Raw genomic sequence first — 19631 nt, 5'->3', positions numbered from 1 at the left:
CGGTTTTAAGCTAGATAAATTCAGATTCAACAAAGACATGGGCAAGAATTGGGATACTAATAGGGTTGTGGATGAGTGGAACAGGCTTGGCGGTCATGTCGAGGGTGCCAATACCATAGATACATTCAAGAAGAGGTTGGATAAAGTCATGGAAAGTGAGGTTAGGTGGGGTTAGGCTTACAGGAGCTGCCTTGTATAGACCAACCGGCCTCTTGCAGACCCTTTACGTTCTATGATTTTATATAAACATTGCTAAATACATGAAGGCAAAGAAGGAGAGAAAGAAAAAGGAATTATATGAGGAAAAAAGAATAAAAAAATGAGAAAGAAAACGAAAATGAAGGAAAGAAAGATAAAAGAAAGAAAGCAAGTAAGAGAGAGGAATATATATAAAAAAAATACTTTGATGCGAGAAGAATAATTAAAAAAAAAAACCGGTTAACAGACTAATCCGAACCCAAAAAATAATTATAAAAATGTTTGTTCGCGGAACTCCGCTAAAAATGAAAGAAACAGCTAGTCGCAAAATTTAAAAAAAGTAGATGACTAACAAATTAATCCAAAGCAACAAAATATATATCCAAAAAGAAAAGCCGTTCGCAAAAATACACCCCCAGAAAAAATTTACCCCCAGCATCACTACAACCACCGTCAACCACAACCATTTTTCTCCCCCAAACCATTCTTATTTCCCTACACTAAAAAGCGATAGTGACCTTTAACAAAAATTCGATTCACCCCATCAAAACTTTACCCCCAGCATCACTACAACCAACATCACCCACAACCATTTTCTCGCACCCCAAACCATTCTTATTTTCCAATACTAAAAAGCGATAGTTACCTTTAACGAAAATTCGATTCACCCCATCATAAATTTACCCCCAGCATCACTACAGCCACCATCAACCACGACCATTTTTCTCCCCCAAATCATCCTTTTTCCCTATACTAAAACGCGAGTGAGAGCGAATATTCCCCGGGTCGGCAGGAGGAAGGGAAGGGAAGGGAAGGCAGGGGAAGGGAAGAGTAGGAAAGGCAAGGCAGGGGAAGGGAAGAGTAGGAAAGGCAAGGCAGAGTAAGGGTAGATGATGAAAAGGAAAGGGCAATGGGGAAGGGAAGAGGAGGAAAGGGAAGGCAGGGGGAAGGGAAGAGGAGGAAAGGGAAGTACAGGGGGAAGGGAAGAGGAGGAAAGGGAAGGGGAGGGGAAAGGAAGTGGAAGAGGAGGAAAGGAAAGAGGAGGAAAAGGGAGGGGAAAGGAAGAGGAAGAGGAGGAAAGGAAGGGGCAAGGGGAAGAGAAAAGGAGGAAAGGGAAGGGCAAGGGGAAGAGAAACGGAGGAAAGGGAAGGAAAGGGGGGGAAAGGAGGAAAAGGAGGAAGGGAAAGGGAGGAAAAGGAGGAAAGGGAGGGGCAAGGGGAAGAGAAAAGGAGGAAAGGAAGGGGCAAGGGGAAGAGAAAAGGAGGAAAGGGAAGGGCAAGGGGAAGAGAAAAGGAGGAAAGGGAAGGGCAGGCAAGGCAAGGGAAGGGCAGCCAGGCACGAAAGCTTGACACCCAGATGGCGTTAGTCGGCTTGGTGGTGCAGCTGGCGTTCCTTAGAGCTCAGGGAGGGATGAATATATGTAGGAGGACTGAGGCGCCGAGAGAGAGAGAGAGAGAGAGAGAGAGAGGGTTGTGTTGTCCCTTTCTCCGTTGTGGGTTTAATTTAAGCACTAGTTCTCTCTCTCTCTCGTTCTTGATTTGTGACCCCTCGTTCTGTTTGACTCCGTTGTTGTCGTTGATCGCTCGTTATGTAAGAAGGCTCGTCGGTTCTTTTTTTTTTTTTTTTTAGTGCTTCATCTTTTTTATTGCAGTGATTCATGGCTTGTTTTGATTTTTTTTTTTTAATGTTGTTGCAGCTGTGTGGTGTATGTTGTCTGTGCTACTTTCTTTCTCTCTTTCTTTCCTTCTTTCCTTCTTTCTTTCTTTCTTTCTTTCCTTCTTTCTTTCTTTCATTCTTTCCTTCTTTCTTTCTTTCTTTCTTTCATTCTTTCCTTCTTTCTCTTTTTTTCTTTATCTTTGTCTCTCCCTCCTCGTTCTCCTTTCTTTCCGTCCTTCTTCAGTTCTTTCTCTCATCTTTCTATTCTTTTCGTCTTTTTTCTTAATTCTTTTATTTGCTTTTTTTGTTTAAGTATTGTGCATTTTCTTTTTTGGGGGGAGGGGGGCATATTCATTTGACGTGTTCTTTGTTTTCGTCTCATATTAATTAGCCCTCTTTTATTTCCCTTTCTCAATTGCTTTCTTTCTTTCGTGTTCTTTTTTTTCCTTTATTTTTTGTTGTTATTCCTCAGTCATTTCCTTTTTCTGTATTTTTCGTATGTTTCTCATTTTCCTTTCCTTCTCATTCTACGTTCCTTATTTCTTTCTCCTATTAATTCTTTTTTTCTCCTCCTGTCTGTCTGTCTTTATTCTATTTCTCCCTTTCATTCCCTTTCTTTCTCTTTTCTTCCCTTCTTCCGTCTCCTCTTCTAAGTGTGTTTTGAGCACTTTACATATTTCTCTCTTCCCTCTACGCTAACTTTTCCTGCCTCTCTCTCTCTCTCTCTCTCTCTCTCTCTCTCTCTCTCTCTCTCTCTCTCTCTCTCTCTCTCTCTCTCTCTCTCTCTCTCTCTCTCTCTCTCTCTCTCTCTCTCTCTCTCTCTCTCTCTCTCTCTCTCTCTCTCTCTCTCTCTCTCTCTCTCTCTCTCTGTGTGTGTGTGTGTGTGTGTGTGTGTGTGTGTGTGTGTGTGTGTGTGTGTGTGTGTGTGTGTGGGCGGTCGCTTGTCCGTTTTAATTAGTTTTGTATCCCGTTTTAGCCAGCGTCTCTCTCTCTCTCTCTCTCTCTCTCTCTCTCTCTCTCTCTCTCTCTCTCTCTCTGACCAACATTCCTAACCCATTTATTTTTTCTTTCCTAAATCTTTCCATTCCATTCCCTTCACTTTCCCTTTCTTTTCTTCCCCCTTCCTCCTTTTCTTTCATTTTCACCTCTTCCTTTTCCTTTCCTTCCTTTCCATTCCATTCCTTTCCCTTTCCTTCCCTTCTTTCTTTATCATCCTACCTCACTCCTTTTTCCTTTCATCTCCCTCCACAGTTTATTTCTCCCTCCCTTCCTCTCTTTCTCCTCTTCTTCATCTCCTGTTCTGCCTTCCTCCTGCCTTCCTACCCTTTCTCTCTCCCCAGCCTGCACGCTCGGTAACCTGCTTCATTCTAGTCACACTTTCATATCCCTTCCCCTTCTACATTCTTTCTCGTTCCTTTCCCTTCCTTCGTTCTTCTTCTTCCTCCCCCTCGGTCCCTTCCCTTTCATCTTCTTCATCTGCTTCCTGTTTCTTCTTCTTCGTCTTCCTCCTTTTTCTCGTCTTTTTGTTTCTTTTCCTTATATTCTGTACCACACCGTCATTCCTTCTTCTTCTTCTTCTTCTTCTTTTTCTTCTTCTTTTTCTTTATCTTTTTCTTCTGCCTCATGTTTATTCTTCGCCTTCCTCCTCCTCGTCTTTCGATCTATTTGTTTTCCTGATTCAATACCACTGCAAAATCCCTTCTCCCTTTTCTTCTTCTTCTTCTTCTTCTTCTTCTTCTTTTTCTTCTCGCCCTCATCCTCCTTCTTAATTCTATCTTCCTCACACATTTTCGTCTTTTCATCTTTATTTATTTCTCTATCCTCCGGCTCCATTTTCGTCCCTCCCTCCTCCTCCTCCTCCTCCTGCTCTTATCTTTCTTTCCCTTCTTTCTTTTCCGCAAATTATAGCCCGGAGTGGAGGAGACGCGTGAAGATTCAATTAAACTTTTAGACACTTCGTCATAACAGCCGTGCTTGCTGCCTCGGGGGGGTGGGGGTGGGGGGTTAAGGGGGGGAACGTCTGCCACCACCACCACTATCACCACCACCAACACCACCACCACCACCACCACCAACAACAACAACAACAACAACAATAACCTCTTCAGCTACGACTATCACCCCCACTGGAAAACTCACCATGACGATCACCACCACCACCACCACCATCACCACCATCTCCATCATCACCACCTCCTAAAACAACACTTCAACTAACATCACCACCTGCTCCACCACTGAGATCACCTCCACCTCCACTTCCTACCACCAGCACCAGCAGCAACAACAACTCCACAATCATCACCACTACAACCATTTCCACCACCACCTCCACCCTCACCACCACTATCGCTATCACCATCACCACCACCACCACCACCACCACTTCTACCTCTACCTCAAACCACCACTACTGCCACCTTTCTGTTTTCCTTTCTTTTCCTTTTTCCTTTTTTTTTCTTTCTCCTATTCATTATTTTTCTTTCATTTTCCTTCTTTCTTCCCTTCCTCCTTTGTTTTTTTTCTTTTTCTCGTTCTCCCTTTTCTTCACCACTGTCATCATCACCATCTTTACATATTTCACTCTCACCACCACGACCACCACCACTACGACCACCGCCACCACCACTGAACAACACCACCAGCCTCATTATCACATTTAAATCACCAATCTAACCAAGTTTTTCAGGTGGTGGTGGTGGTGGTGTTTAGCGTCTTTTTCTTCTTCTTTTTCTTCTTCTTTTTCTTCTTCTCCTTCTCCTTTTTCTTCTCCTTTTTTTTCTTATTTTTCTCCTCCTTTTTTTTCTTCTTCTTCTTCTTCTTCTTTTTCTTCTTCTCTTCTCCTTTTTTTTCTACTTCTTCTTTTTCTTCTTTTTCTACTTAATTTTCTTCTTCTTCTCCTCCTTCTTTTCTTTTTCTCCTTCTTTTCTTCTTCTTCTTCTTCTTCTTCTTCTTCTCCTCCTTTTCTTCTTCTCCTTCTATTATTTTTCTTCTTCCTCTTCTTCTTCTTCTTCTTTTTCTTCTTCTTCTTCTTCTTCTTCTTCTCCTTCTCTCGTAAGCGGCACCGTTTCCTTTCGGTCATGTTTGTTGTTCTATTTCATTTGTCTTTATTTAATATCTTCCTTCCTTCCTTCATTTTTAACGTATTTACTTATCTACCTATTTATTTGTTTTATCTATTCAATCATCAATCTATTTATTCGTCAACTTGAATACTTTATGAGTCGTTAATCTTCTTTTTTTGCTTAGTTTGCTCGATTTGGCCTGGCTCGCGAAAATGTGTTGTGATATCATATTGTATACCTTTATTATTATTTTTTGGTTGTGGTTTAAATGCGGTGGTGGGGGCGGCGGTGGTGGTGATAGTGGTAGTGATGCTGGCGGTGGTGGTGATAGTGGTAGTGGTGGTGGTGGTGGTGGTGATAGTGGTGGTGGTGGTGGTGTGTACTTAGAAGAAAACATGTTTGAGTCAGTCTGGTCTAAGGCCTGTTTTACCTGCCTTTCTATCGACCCTTTCTCTCTCTCTTCCTGTCTCTGTCTGTCTGTCTGTTCGTCTGTCTGTCTGTCTGTCTGTCTGTTTCAAGGATGATAATAATGATAGTCAATGGGAATAGTAGTAGTAGTAGTAGTAGTAGTAGTAGTAGTAGTAGTAGTAGTAGTAACACATCTGTATAATTCTCTATTTCTACTTCTCCTTCGTCCTGGCCTACCCCTCCTCCTCCTCCTCCTCCTCGTCCTACTATTACTACTACTACTACTACTACTACTACTACTACTACTACTACTACTACTACTACTACTACTACTACTACTACTACTACTACCGCTGCTTACATTATGGTCTCTACTTTTTCATGTCACTCCTTCTTTGTCCACCATACAAAGAATAAGCAAGAGGGGTCATGATTCTCTCTCTCTCTCTCTCTCTCTCTCTCTCTCTCTCTCTCTCTCTCTCTCTCTCTCTCTCTCTCTCTCTCTCTCTCTCTCATGCACGCCCCCTACCAACAAAGATCGACAGACAGAGAGAGAGAGAGAGAGAATGTGGTCCTATGCTCCTCTCAGCTGTCACACTCCCACAAAATATAGAGGCGTGAACTGCCCTTGTGTTCGGTAAAAATGTTCTTCTTTTCTGTATTGTTCCCCCGCCCAACACCTGTCATTTGTGGCGTCTATACTTACCTCTCGTTTCTGGTGTCTATGTTTACCTGGATTGCTAGTTTTCTCACCTGGTTGTCAATGTTTGTTCAGGGTTGCATAATGGTGTGTGTGTGTGTGTGTGTGTGTGTGTGTGTGTGTGTGTGTGTGTGTGTAAAAAAAACGATGCAATTCTTAGCTCCCCTTCTCTCTCTCTCTCTCTCTCTCTCTCTCTCTCTCTCTCTCTCTCTCTCTCTCTCTCTCTCTCTCTCTCTCTCTCTCTCTCTCTCTCTCTCTCCTCTCTCTCTGTTTCCCCTCCCTTCCCTTGCAATTTTTCATCCCCCTCTTCCTTTCTTCATCAATATCTCTTCCCTATTCTTCTTCCTCCTCCTCCTCCTCCATCTTCTCTATCTCTGCCATCCCTTCAACTCTTCCCCTTTTTACTCCTCCTTCGTTTCCTTTCCCACAAGCATCTCTCTCTCTCTCTCTCTCTCTCTCTCTCTCTCTCTCTCTCTCTCTCTCTCTCTCTCTCTCTCTCTCTCTCTCTCTCTTTCTCTCTCTCTCTCTCTCTCTCTCCCCAGTTCTTTGTCTCCCTGTCGTCTCTTCCTTCTCCCTCTCCTCCAATCCTCCAGTTTTCTCTCCCCGCCCCTCCCTATTTCTACAGCTGTTTCCTCTTTCTCACTCTCTTTCATCTTTCTCCTCTTACAATTTCTCCCTTCACTATTTTTGTCTCCTTTTAGCTCACAGTCTCCCTTCCCTCCCCTCTCCTCTCTATCGTCTCTATCAACTCCCTTTTCCTCCCTTCTCCCTTTCTGTCACTCTTCCTTCTCTTTGCGTCTAATTTTATCTACACACACTTCCTCTTCCTCCTGCTCTCTGGTTCTATATATTTTATCTCCCTTTTCGTCTTCCCTCTCCCTGACGTCCTTTTCCTCTATCGCGTTCTCTCCCTCTTCCTGTTCCCCTTTCCCTCTCTCCTTTTCCTTATCTTTTATCTTCCTTTTCCTCATTTCTCTCCCTTTTGCCTTTCCCTCCCATATATCGCCTCTTATCCCTCTCCTTCTCTCCCTCTTTCTCTCATTCTCACTTCCACTCTCCCTCTCCCTTTCCCTCTCTCCTTTTCCTTTTCCTTATCTTTTATCTTCCTTTTCCTCATTTCTCTCCCTTTTGTCTTTCCCTCCCATATATCACCTCGTATCCCTCCCCTTCTCTCCCTCTTTCTCTCATCGTCACTTCCACTCTCCCTCTCCCTTTCCCTCTCTCCTTTTCCTTTTCCTTATATTTTATCTTCCTTTTCCTCATTTCTCTCCCTTTTGCCTTTCCCTCCCATATATCGCCTCTTATCCCTCACCTTCTCTCCCTCTTTCTCTCATCCTCACTTCTACTCTCCCCCTTTCCTTCTCTTACTCTCCCTACTCCCCTTCTTCCTTTCCTCATTGTCTCTTTTAATCTTCCTTTCCCTCCCTTTTCCCTCTCCGTCGTTTCCTCTCCCTCTCCTCTCACTCCTCTCATTCTCTTTCCGCTCCCGGTCGTCACTTTTAATCTCCCTTTCCCTCTCCCTTTATCGTACCTTCTCCATCTCCATCTACCCCTCCCCTACTTCTCCTCCCCCTTTCATCCCCACTGTCTCCTCTCTCCCACTCCCCACTCACTTTCCCCTCTCCATCTTACCCCCTATGTCCCCTCAATCCCAACCCCTCACTCCCCCTCACCCCACTTACCATCACTGTCCCCCTTCACCCCTTCATCCTCACTCCCCTCCCCCCGCAGATCAAAGGACGCACCCCCCCCCCCTCCCCGCTCCGTCGGCCAGGTGAGGGCGAGCCTGGACGCCGTATAAACACCCGCCAGGTGGTGCTAATAAAGGCCGCCGCCCGTGACTCAGGTGTGTGTGTGTGTGTGTGTGTGTGTGTGTGTGTAAGAGAGAGAGAGAGAGAGAGAGAGAGAGAGAGAGAGAGAGAGAGAGAGAGAGAGAGAGAGAGAGAGAGAGAGAGAGAAATTTACAGACCACACAGACCCTCTGGTCCAGACTAGGTGGTCTGTCCTCAAACCGAAGTGAAATCATATTAAATTATTTTTTTTTAATACCACCAAGACTTTGCATTTTGACTTTAATCAATATCAAGTTGAAGGAAGTGACGGTCGAGCTTGTTTTTAAATGAATCAGTCGTACTGCACTGGAGCACTGAAGGTGGGAGTTTATTACATTCTCGCACTACAACGTTGGTGAAGGAAAAAATTGGTGGTCTGTTTACATTTAAGTTTTGTGCTATTATTTCTCGTTCGGAAGCGTCATCGATCAAAAACAACTTGGATTTTCCCACATTCGTAAAACCATTGAGTATTTTTAAACAGTCGATCAGTTTTCCTCGGAGGCGACGCTTCTCAAGGGAGAACAGATTAAGGGTGTAAGGTCATAAGGTTTGTTGCGCAGGGAAGGCGAGAGAGAGAGAGAGAGAGAGAGAGAGAGAGAGAGAGAGAGAGAGAGAGAGAGAGAGAGAGAGAGAGAGAGAGAGAGAGAGAGATGAATGGGTAAGGGAAGGAAAAGATATAACTGATTGGTGGTGAGGATGAGAGAGAGAGAGAGAGAGAGAGAGAGAGAGAGAGAGAGAGAGAGAGAGAGAGAGAGAGAGAGATGAATGGGTAAGGGAAGGAAAAGAGATAACTGATTGGTGGTGAGGATGAGAGAGAGAGAGAGAGAGAGAGAGAGAGAGAGAGAGAGAGAGAGAGAGAGGAAAAAAATATGGCGCACCATTAATAAAGCGATCTGAGGGAGAGAGAAAAGAAAGAAATTAAAGAGAGCCATGGGTTTCCCACAAGGCCACACACACACACACACACACACACACACACACACACACACACACACACACACACACACCTGCATCCCCACCACCACCACCACCACCAACAACAACAACAACAACAACACTATCGGCAATAAAGTCAAGTCAGATGCAGCAGTAGGGAGGGAGGGAGGAGGCATGGGTACCCTCCCCCCTAAAATAAGTATGTATCGCACACCCACACTGCCAGAATTTCCTTTATAGACAACGCCATAGCTCCTGCTTGACGCGCACACACACTTCAGGCAGACCACGCGGGTATGAATAGGCCTGTTCATCCATACACATATAAATGCTCTCCAAGGCTCTCCCTAACCTAACCTAACCTAACCTAACCTCTAAGCCGTCTCGAGATCAGGGGCCATACTCTTATAATAAACCAGTCGGCGCACAAGCACACCTATTTATTTGACGAGACTTCCGTGGGACTTGTAGGCTTGTCAATGGGTAGTTTCATGACCCTTGTGGTAGTGTGACAAGGCTTCTGTACACCATGAACTTGAAAGACACTCATGAGAACCCGATCCTTCTCCTTCGTCAGCCTTGGGAAGTAGTAAAGGCGGAAGCGTCTGAGAATACCGACCCAGATGCAACAATATCAGGCAGCCAAATCTCCGATCCTTCAGGGGCTATTACACTGGGCAAATTTTCCGTGGATCTTCAGTCAAACCACGATTTCCGCTGGCGTGGTTCTCATATTTGCGTGGTTTTCTGACGTGTCCACGATCTTCCAAAGCTACGTACGGTAGATTTCACTGAAGGACGACGGTATTACTCATCATCTTCATCAGCAGCAATAACAACAAACAATTGAGAACCACGCCAGCGGAAATCGTGGTTTGACTGAAGATCCGCGGATAATGTGCCCAGTGTAATAGCCCCTTTACGAGCTCCCTCTGAACCACGTTAACGACTCAAGGACTACAGCCAATATATATTTTTTCGTTAGTCATTGTATGGCAGAAATATGTCAATAAATAACGTAATTGGGTGTGAAGTGTTTGGAGTTTGTTAGTAACAGTATGGTGCAAATAGGTTAGTAAAACTGTAAATGGATGAGAAGTGTGTGAAATTTGTTACCGATAATATTCTTCAAATAGGTCAGTCATTAATGGAACTGTGTGTGTAATTTCTGTTAGTAAGAACAAGGCTAAAATAGGCGTAGAAAATTTGAAATATGTAATTGGCAGAGGTGTGTGTGGGATTGTTAGTAATTGTACGGTGCAAATAGGCCAAGAAAAAATGTATATAATTTTAAAAGTGTGTGGGATTCCTGTTAGTGATAGTACGGCGCAAATAGACAAAGAATCTGTAATTGGAAGCTAAGTGTGTGACATTCAACGACGGGAAAAAAATCCAAACACCTTGGCAGTAACCCTCACACACACACACACACACACACACACACGCACACGCAATCAAGCACGAACGCACACAAGACACACGATGATACAGCTGGACCTACACACGCAAACACACACATGCATGGTCACAGAAGACGGACTTTTTTTTATCTGTTACTGAAGGAGAACCTGGAATACGACCATTACAGACCTACTTATACGGGGAAGGAAAGAAAATAACAATAAAAAAGTGGGAAAGTAATCGTATAGGAAGAATGAAGAAAGAAAAGAAGGTGGAACAACAAATACATTCAGAACGAAGAACAAGATGAAGAGGAGAACAGAAGAGTTTAGTATGTCCAGGAAAACCATAAGGGAAGAAGAAAACGTCCCAAGGGAAATATAATAGTGAGAGAGGAAAACGAAATCAAGGAAAAAAGTAGAGTAATGAGCAAGGTTATTCATAGGCCGAGACATAAGGTAATTTTGTCCTGTCCGGGGAAATCATTAAAGAAAACGTGACCAGTGAGATAACAGAGTGGAGGAAGGAAGGAAACGGAGGTATACATGTACGATTATAATACTACCTCGTACGTATTTGTGTTTGTGAGTGTGTGGAAAGATGGATGTTGCTGTGGATGTTTGTTGAGCGTATAGATGAGTGATGAAAATGTGTGTGCATGTCTACTAGGAGGATGCAGTAAGAATTAGAGAATATAGATAAGTAAGCGATAATAATAATACCTCTTGTGTGTACGAAAGAACAAAGATGAGTTTTTGCAATGTGAAGCAAGGGATCGTTCAGGAAAATTAAAGGAACGGGGACGCATCTCAGTGAATGGACAAGGAAGTATAGCGAAAAGTAGAGTTAAGGAGAGTGTAAGAATATAGCAACTGTAAAGAAAAGGGTTTGTAGTGTAAGACTGTAAGGGAAAGGGATCTTCTCTATTGGAAAACAAAGGGGTTGGAACGTAAAGATATAAGGGAAAGGGTTCGTGTCCAGGTAAACAAAAGGGGAGGCGTGACTACAAGAAGAGAAAGGTGTTGTGACATGGGGAAGAGGAGAAAAATGTAGAAGGTCATGGGAAGGTGAATAAAAGGGTGTAGGGGATATGAGAGCCGTGAGTAGTGAAATATGCAGCAGGGGCGTGTCCAGGAAAAGGATATAGCATGTTGTTAAGGTAATGTAACCGGTGGATAGGATAATTTGCTTAGGAGTTTTATAGGTAAGACATTGATCCATGAATAGTGAAATATGCAGCAGGGGCGTGTCAGGAAAAGGATATAGCATGTTATTAAGGTAATGTAACCGGTGGATAGGATAATTTGCTTAGGAGTTTTATAGGTAAGACATTGATCCATGAATAGTGAAGTATGCAGCAGGGGCGCGTCCAAGAATAGGTTATAGCACGTTCTTAGGGCCATGTAACAGGTGGATAGAAGAGTTTGTTTAGGAAGTTTATAGTTTAGAGAAGGAGACATGAATAGCGAATGATGGCGAAGGTGTGTTTAGTTGAGGGATAGAGAATGGAAGCCTGTAGAAAGAGTAGATAGAAAAATTTGTTTAGAAATTTTATAGGTATGACAAGGAGCCATGAATAACGAATAATGGCGAAGGTGTGTTTAGGAGGATAGAAAATGGATGCCTGTGTAGAAAGAGAAGATAGAATTAGTTTGATAGACAGTGTTTTGAAAGTTATTGGTAAGAGAAGGAACCATTGATACCGAATAATAGCAAAGGTTTGTTTAGGAGAAGGATAGAAAATGGAGGCTCATAGATAGAATAGATGGAGTTCTTTGCTTAGAAAGTGTAGTGAACAAGATAGTGTGAAGCGTAGTTAAGGATTGTTTAGGAAAATTTTAAAGAGTGTAAAGGGTAGTAAGGGTTGTTTGTTTAGGAAAATTTTAAAGAGTGTAAAGGGTAGTAAGGGTTGTTTGTTTAGGAAAATTTTAAAGAGTGTAAAGGGTAGTAAGGGTTGTTTGTTTAGGAAAATTTTAAAGAGTGTAAAGGGCAGTAAGGGTTGTTTGTTTAGGAAAATTTTAAAGAGACAGTTGTGAAGTGAAGTAATGAAGTGAAGAACAATGTAGTAGATGGTAGTGAAGTGCAGACCAGTGTAGTAGAGAGTGGTGAAGCAGTAGTGAAGAACAAGAAGGGAAAGTGAAGGACAAGAGTGTGTTGACTGTAGAGGATACAAGCTCGTGGAGAGGATGCAGATAAAAACGTTTGATAAGGAGTATTTTAAGGGAAGAAACCATGCGCTGTGAAGAACAGAAGAGGCGTGTTAAGGAAAGGATTGAGAGTGGAGGCCCGTAGAAAGGGTAAATAGAGGGGTTTGTTTAGAAAGTTTTCAAGTGAAGGGGCGTGACTGGTGGAAAGGGTAGATAGAGGATGCCGGACCGTGAAGAGGTGAGGTAGAATAATCACTCAATCACACAATCAGTCAGTCAACCAAGCAGTCAGTTAAGCTTTCTATCAAACAGTCAATCACTCAGCTAATCAGTCAATCGACCAGTCAATTAATCAGTTAACCAATCAGTCAACCAGTAAATCTGTCAACCAATTAATCAGTCAGTCAGTCGGTCATTCAGTCAAACAGTCGGTCGATCAGTCAGTCAAGGAATCAATCAGTCAGTTAATCAAACACTTAGCTTGTCGATCAAACATTTAATCATTCAGTGAACCAAATAATCAGTCAGTCAGTCAGTCAGTCAGTCAGTCAGTCAGCCAATCAAATAAATAATATATCAGTCAACCAACAATCCAATCAACTAACCAATCAACCAATCAAAAAAAAAAACATAAGAAGACACATCTACAGAAGGGATAGGGAGGTATATTTTCCTAATCAGTGAAGGTAAAATTTCTAGGTCGTGTCTAGCGAGGGTGTGAGTGGGTGCAAGTGAGAGTGAGGATCAAGGAAGGGTGGAGGAAGGAACCAAGGATGAGGGAAAGGGTGGACCAGGAAACGGGTAGGAAAGGGGGAGGGGAGAGGGGAGGAAGGGGTACAGGTAACGAGTAGGAAAAGCTTGTGCAGGTAAATAAACAGGAGAGAGAGAGAGAGAGAGAGAGAGAGAGCGTGTGCATCAAAGGGTTTCCATGGGCATAATCTTAACGTCAGAGGAGAGGAAACATGTCAAGGACGAGAACAAAACAGGTACAGTACGTGTCTGAAGATGATGTGGAGTATAATTAATTAAACACTTGTCTGTTGCCCACGATCCCCTCAATCATTTCTGTGACAACTTTAAGAGTCCGAGGTTGATGCCATTTACAAGTCTTTTTTTTTTTTTTTTCATCATTCCTGTCATTTTCAATTTCCTCTCATCCTCTGTTGCTCTTACTCTCTGCACCGCCGCCTCAAGTCCATATCTCCACCGTTCTCTGTCTCCCTGTCTCTGTTTCTGTCTTCTCCGATCATTTCTGTCCATTTCATCTTCCCCTGTCGTTCCCATTCTTTGCAACACCGCCTCAAATCCATCTATCCATCATGCTCTGTCTCTCTCCCTCTCTATCTCTTTGTATCTGACCTGTCTTCTCCAGTTAATCTTATTCTTTGCTCTTTTTATCGCTCTTATTCTTTGCAGTACCACCAGAATCTATCTTGCGCCCTAGCTTCCATTTTCTGTTTGTCTCTGTCTTCTCCCATTTTCGTGTGTTTCTTTCATTCTTTGCGTTTCCACCTCAAGTCCATCTCTCCATCGTACTCTGCCCCCCTCCCGTCTGACCCGTCTCTGTCTTTTCCAATCATTCTTGTCTATTGCATCCTTCTCTGTTGTTCTCATTCTTTACACCGCGGCCTGAAGTCTGTCTCTCCGCCTTACTCTCTGTCTTCCTCCTATCCGTCTCGCCGTCTCTGTCTTTTCCATTATTCCTCTCCATTGCATCTTTCTGTTTCATTCTTTGCAGTCCCGCCTGAAATCCGTCTCCCCACTCCCTCCCTCTTTCCCTCTCGATCTCCTTGCTGCAACACGTGTTCTCCAGGCTTTTGTAACAGGCTCCTCATCTCGTCTCACCATGCACGGAACCAAACCACCTTCGATTTTCTTATCCCTTAAACTTTGGACTCCTCATCACGGGCCTGCATCCTCTACCTTCTTCACTACTCATGCCCCTTCTCACATAAACTTTCTAAACAAACCCTTCTATCTACCCTATATGCGGGCCTCCAGTCTCTGTCCTCACTTCCTTGCTCCTCCTTATCGTGTTATCCAAGCTGTATTCTCGTTGTCCTTCGTCATTATCCTCACACGCCCATGTTTCCTTAAGCCTGTATTGTTGAACGTACCGGCACCTCAGTTCGCCTGTTTAAAAAGCCTCTCTTAGAAGTTGTCGGGATTGTCATGGACTCTTTTGTGATATTAGTGATAGTTCAACTAATCAGTCAGTCAACCAGTCAGTTAATCAGCCAACCAATCAATCAACCAGTCAACCAGTAAATCAGTCAACCAATTAATCAGTCAATCATTCAGACAATCATTCAATCAAACAGTCGGTCGATCAGTCAGTCAAGGAATCAATCAGTCAATTAACCAAACACTTAGCCTGTCGATCAAACATTTAATCATTCAGTGAACCAAACAATCAGTCAGCCAGTCAGTCAGCCAATCAAGTAAATAATATAAATAAGTAAATAAACTTCTGCACTTTGAACGGGAAAATCACCCATGAAAACCCGGTTAATCTCCTCTGTAGCCTCGGGAAATGGTCGTAATGATGACCCAGATCCGTTTAAAATTATGGATGTTGTCGAGATTTTCATGGAGTCTTGTGAGGCTGCTGATACTTCAACCCGACTTCTGGACCTTGAACGGAAAAAAAATCACCTATTCCCGGTTAGTCCTCTCTGTAGCCTTGGGAAATAGTCGAAATGGGGGCCCGATACGTTTAATATGGACACGTTTAAGAATATGGAGTGTACCAAGACGCCTCTCCTCCCGAAATTGACGTCTCTTTTGGCCGCTCATAACTTTTGTCTCTGCAGGAACAGCGATTAGCGGGCTTTTTTTGTTGCCCTTGAGCTGTTTCTTTAGTTGTTAAAAAAAACTACTCTCCTCACTCCCTTGTTCCTTTCTATACTATCCAAGCTGTACCCTCGTTGCCCTTCCTCGTCTTCCTCGCATGCCCACGTCTCCCATATGCTGTTCTACTCTCATGTAAGTCTTCCTCCTCAGGGTAACGATAATCGGCCTTGACTCGCCTTGAAACACCCTGAAAAGCGCCTCGGTAATGGTGGGACGTTTTTATTTTTATTTTTTTTTTATACCCGGGAAAGTTTTTAGTCGCGTTGCCCCTTGAAGACTTTCCCGCCCTTGGCACTGGGCTCACACGCTTGATGAATTTCCTCTCGCGTAGAAAAATAATAGTAGTAATGACAGTAGTAGTAGTAGTAGGCCTTTTTAGTAGTAGTAGTGGTGGTGGTGGTGGTGGGAGTGGTAGTAGTGGTGGCAGTAGTAGTAGTGGTGGTAGTGGTGGTAGTAGTATATAGTAGTAGTAGTAGTAGGAGTAGTAGCAGTAGTAGTAGTAGTAGTTGTTGTTGTTGTTATTGTTGTACTGCTATTACTACTTCTACTACTGCAACAACTACTACTGCCACTACTACTATTCATAATAATAATAATAATAATAATAATAATAGTAATAATACTAATCGTCATCATCATTCTCACATTCCTTTTGTAAATATAAAATCCTGTGCACTCGTAATTCAACTCTTCACAAATCATAACGATAATAATGACAATAATAACGAAAACGATAATAATAACAATAAGTAATCAACTCACATGGGGTTGGAGCGGCAGTGTCATGACTTTGGAACGCTGTGTTACGCCGCACGCGCACTGGCAGACTGGCTGGGCGGCACGCTGCAGACGGCACGGCGAGGAGGAGGAGGAGAAGGTGACCTGAACGCCACGAGGAACCAGCTGAGACTAAAACAACATCCACCTTTCAAGCCGCTCCCGCCATCACCTCGAGGTCACGTGACTTCCCGCTGTGACGTCATTCATCCTGCAATGCCCCCTGTGATTCCTGTTTGGCCTGTTATGGGGCTTTTAGGGCTGCTTGGAGGGCTTGGTGCACCGTCCTTCACTGCTTTCCCGGCGGCCCCGTGGACGGGGTGGGGTGTGCGGGGACTGGGGAGAAGGGTTTGGCTGCTATGAAAACGTTCTCTCACACGTGGGTCACCGCGCGGCGTTGCAAAGGCCAGTTGCTCACCCCCTCACTGTTTTTTCCTTCCTTCTTTCTCCTCTTACGTGTTAGCGGCGGCATCTTATTCTCGGGAGGCCTTGTGACGTAAGGTTGGGCGAGAAGTGTGTCGGACTGTCAGGCAGTAGTGAACACATGCCTGTCTTTGCGTGAACCATTTCGTACGTTCATTTTACTTGTCTCTTATTATCGCTCTCGGCAGGCCTCTGTGGTGTGGTGGTTGCGCGCGTAGCTATAAATCCGCGCGCTCGGGTGCGATACCGGCTCGGGGCAGTCGGCGCCTAACTCCCCGGTTGTTCATCCTCCTATTCGGGAAGGTATAGAGCAGGGGTTCCCAACCTTTTTGTTCCTCTGTACCCCTTGGGGATTTTCATAGGTTTCCGTGTACCCCTAAAAATTTAGGATAAAAAACGATGAAATTGTAATATTCTGATACTATTTTATAATGAAATCTGTATGTGTAGACTGATGATATAATTTAAATAAGTTTTGTGTACTAAAATGAGGAAATTGAAAAAAAAAAAACGACATTGTGCAATTTGAATGCAGATTCACCATGTATTGTACAGTGGATGTTATTCTCCGGACCCAATGTACCCCCTGAAAAGTGCAAATGTACCCCTGGTATAGAGGGTTACCTGGGGAACCTGGGGAAGGTAAACTGATGCAATCCGGATGTCACACTTTCCCTGTCGTGGGGTGATAGCTTCTCGCTTACCACAACTCAAGGACTAATGAGACGAAGATGAGCACTGAGGCCACGCGCATTTAAGGGTATGCCCCAAATTTTACCTTTACTTTTACCTTGCCTTGTGATGTGAGGTTTCGTCAGGTCAGGAGTGTCGTTCTAGGGAGAACCCGACGGTCTTCGCGTTAGGTTCATACGTTTATTCCAGTACTTTCATACTTTCTCACAGCGTCATCTCTTTCCCGGGAGGCCTTGTGACGGTAGGTTCGGTATGGCAAGGGTCAGACTGTAAGGTTATAGCGAACACATTGAAAGTTTGGTTTATTACTTTTTTGATCTCCCGTTCTTACAGCATCAACTTTTTCTCGGTCTTGTGACGTAAGGTTTCGTTCGGAGAGTGACGGGCTGAATCGAACACACAATGGTCTTAGTGTGCGCAAGCTCGTACGTTCATTTTCAAGGTCGTGGCACTGCGCGGTGTGACGTCATGGCATTAGTAAGGAACCCGCAGCGGAGTGTTATGAGCGGCATTAAAAGTTCCTCTGTATGATGAATCGCAGTAAATTATTCCTCTCTCTCTCTCTCTCTCTCTCTCTCTCTCTCGATGATACGTAACCTTTCTTATCGCTTTCCTTTATGCGTACGGCCGTGACTTGCTCAACCCAGGGTGTGACTCATTAATTTTCCAGCTATTATCGTGTTTATGCCGAGGCAGTGGTGGGTGTGGGCGTGTCTGGCGGCTGGCTGGGTTATGTCAAGGGCACAAGGCAGTGTTGGGTGGGGGCGTGTCTGGCTGAGTGACTAACCGACATTGACCCTCCACGGAATCTTATAAGTTTCCCCGAGTGACACGTGATATTTGCTTCCCTGGCATTGGTTTAAGGAGTATTCGTGCCTCACATTGGATTACTTTCAGTGAGCTGTGATGCTCCCTCTTCCCTGCCCTTGCCTGTTAGAATAAGAAAGAACTGGATTAATAGAATATGGTGTTGCAAGTATTTTCTTCCCTGTCATTGGTTTGAAGAGTATTTAAACCTTTTTATTGGACCCCTAATCAGACTGTGGCATGCCCTCTCCCTGCCCCTGCATATTAAAAAAAGGAAACAAATAGACAATGATGTTTCAAATATTTTCTTACATATCATTGGAAAAGTATGTCAACCTCTTACTGGATCCCTGAATAAACTGTTCTATGCCACTCCTCCTCCTTGCCTGCAAGAACAAAGAATAATAGAACAAAATATTACAAGTATTTTCTTACATATTTGATTGATGGGTATTTGAACTTACTGATTAGGCCTGTAAATCAATTGTAATATGCCCCTTCCCTCCCTTCTGAGTCTAATAGAATGAAAAAAACTGGAAATTGATTGTCCACCCTGAGTTCTTGTCCTTGCATATCATTGGTTTGACAAGTACTGTATGAATTGCTTCTTAGAAAGGTGGAGCCCTAAACCAACAGACACGCCCTTCTCCCTCCTTGCCTGAAAGTACATAAAAAATAAATTCTGTATGCCGACCCTGAGTGCAACTTAATATTTTCCTGTGTGCCCTTGGCTTGACAGGTGTCTTGGGCCATTACCTGAACCCCTTAATTAAATGATACCCACTTTCATGCCTGCAAGTACTGTGACACATACATTCATGGGACGAGTGAGGCTAAATCTCATGAAATGGCTGTTTAAAGGGAATTTCTGGATATCGTATCAGTTTTCATTCACTAAAATTGGAGAAACTGGTGGAAACAGCGAGGAGAGCATGGCTGAGCAGCTACCCTCCACCTATACACATAATGCTGCTCAAAGTTGACAGCAAAAACACAGGAGTCTGAATGGCCTTCCTGAGTGCAAATTAACAACTTCTTGCATATCGTTGGTTTGACGCTTGTTTGAGTTGCTCCCCGGACCCGTACATTAACGTGGACACACCCATTCTTACCTGCCAGTGTGGAAAAAAACTAGACTCTCCTCTGGTTGGTGCAAAAAGCAGTGCAGTAAAGTGTGCAGGATTATAAGCCAATGATCACTGTTGAAGCAGTAAAACAAGTTGCTGAGGTGTCACCACTACTGCGTGAATCTTTTTTGTGTCGATAATAATGGAGCAGACTGCTCATGACCTCCAGTTCTCCTAAATGATGAAAAATACAACCACTCTTACTTTTGATAACCATGATGGTCATGCCACACATTCACTCCCTTGCAGTAGCCACTCACTCACTTGAGATGTATAATTTCTCAGCACATTTTTCTATACGATTATGAATTTCAATGGGTTAATAATACTGATGCTCGCTCCTAAAACCAAAATTCTAAAGTGGTTCATCTATCTATATTTACTCTGACACCTAGGCCTTTGAACTTCCTCGGGAGAGTGGCCACAGCAGAAGTCTCCATTAGCTTCTATCTGTACATTCCATCTTTGATTACTCCAGTCCTCTCGTTCTTCTGTCCCATCTTTCTCTCAAGTGGGGTAACCCATGCACATAAAGAGAAGGAATGATGTGTTAGTATAAAAGAGGGACTGGGAAAGGAGTTATAAGTAAAGAAAGGGAAAATAAA

At 43.6% G+C, this 19631-nt stretch overlaps 1 protein-coding gene across 1 annotated transcript in view; it reads right to left on the bottom strand.

The window, feature by feature from the left end:
* LOC127003245 (uncharacterized) overlaps window positions 1-16154 on the bottom strand; it is a 60162-nt gene extending 44008 nt beyond the window's left edge. The window contains exon 1 of the mRNA XM_050869647.1: window positions 15962-16154. Coding sequence (XP_050725604.1) covers window positions 15962-15985 — 24 coding nt within the window. The 5' untranslated portion in view covers window positions 15986-16154. The remainder of the gene's footprint in view (window positions 1-15961) is intronic.
* Between the last annotated feature and the right edge of the window lie 3477 nt (window positions 16155-19631).

This window comes from Eriocheir sinensis, chromosome 25 (genome assembly GCF_024679095.1).
Source record: "Eriocheir sinensis breed Jianghai 21 chromosome 25, ASM2467909v1, whole genome shotgun sequence".
Classification (NCBI taxonomy): domain Eukaryota; kingdom Metazoa; phylum Arthropoda; class Malacostraca; order Decapoda; family Varunidae; genus Eriocheir; species Eriocheir sinensis.
This window is presented reverse-complemented; position numbering and strand designations above follow the sequence as displayed.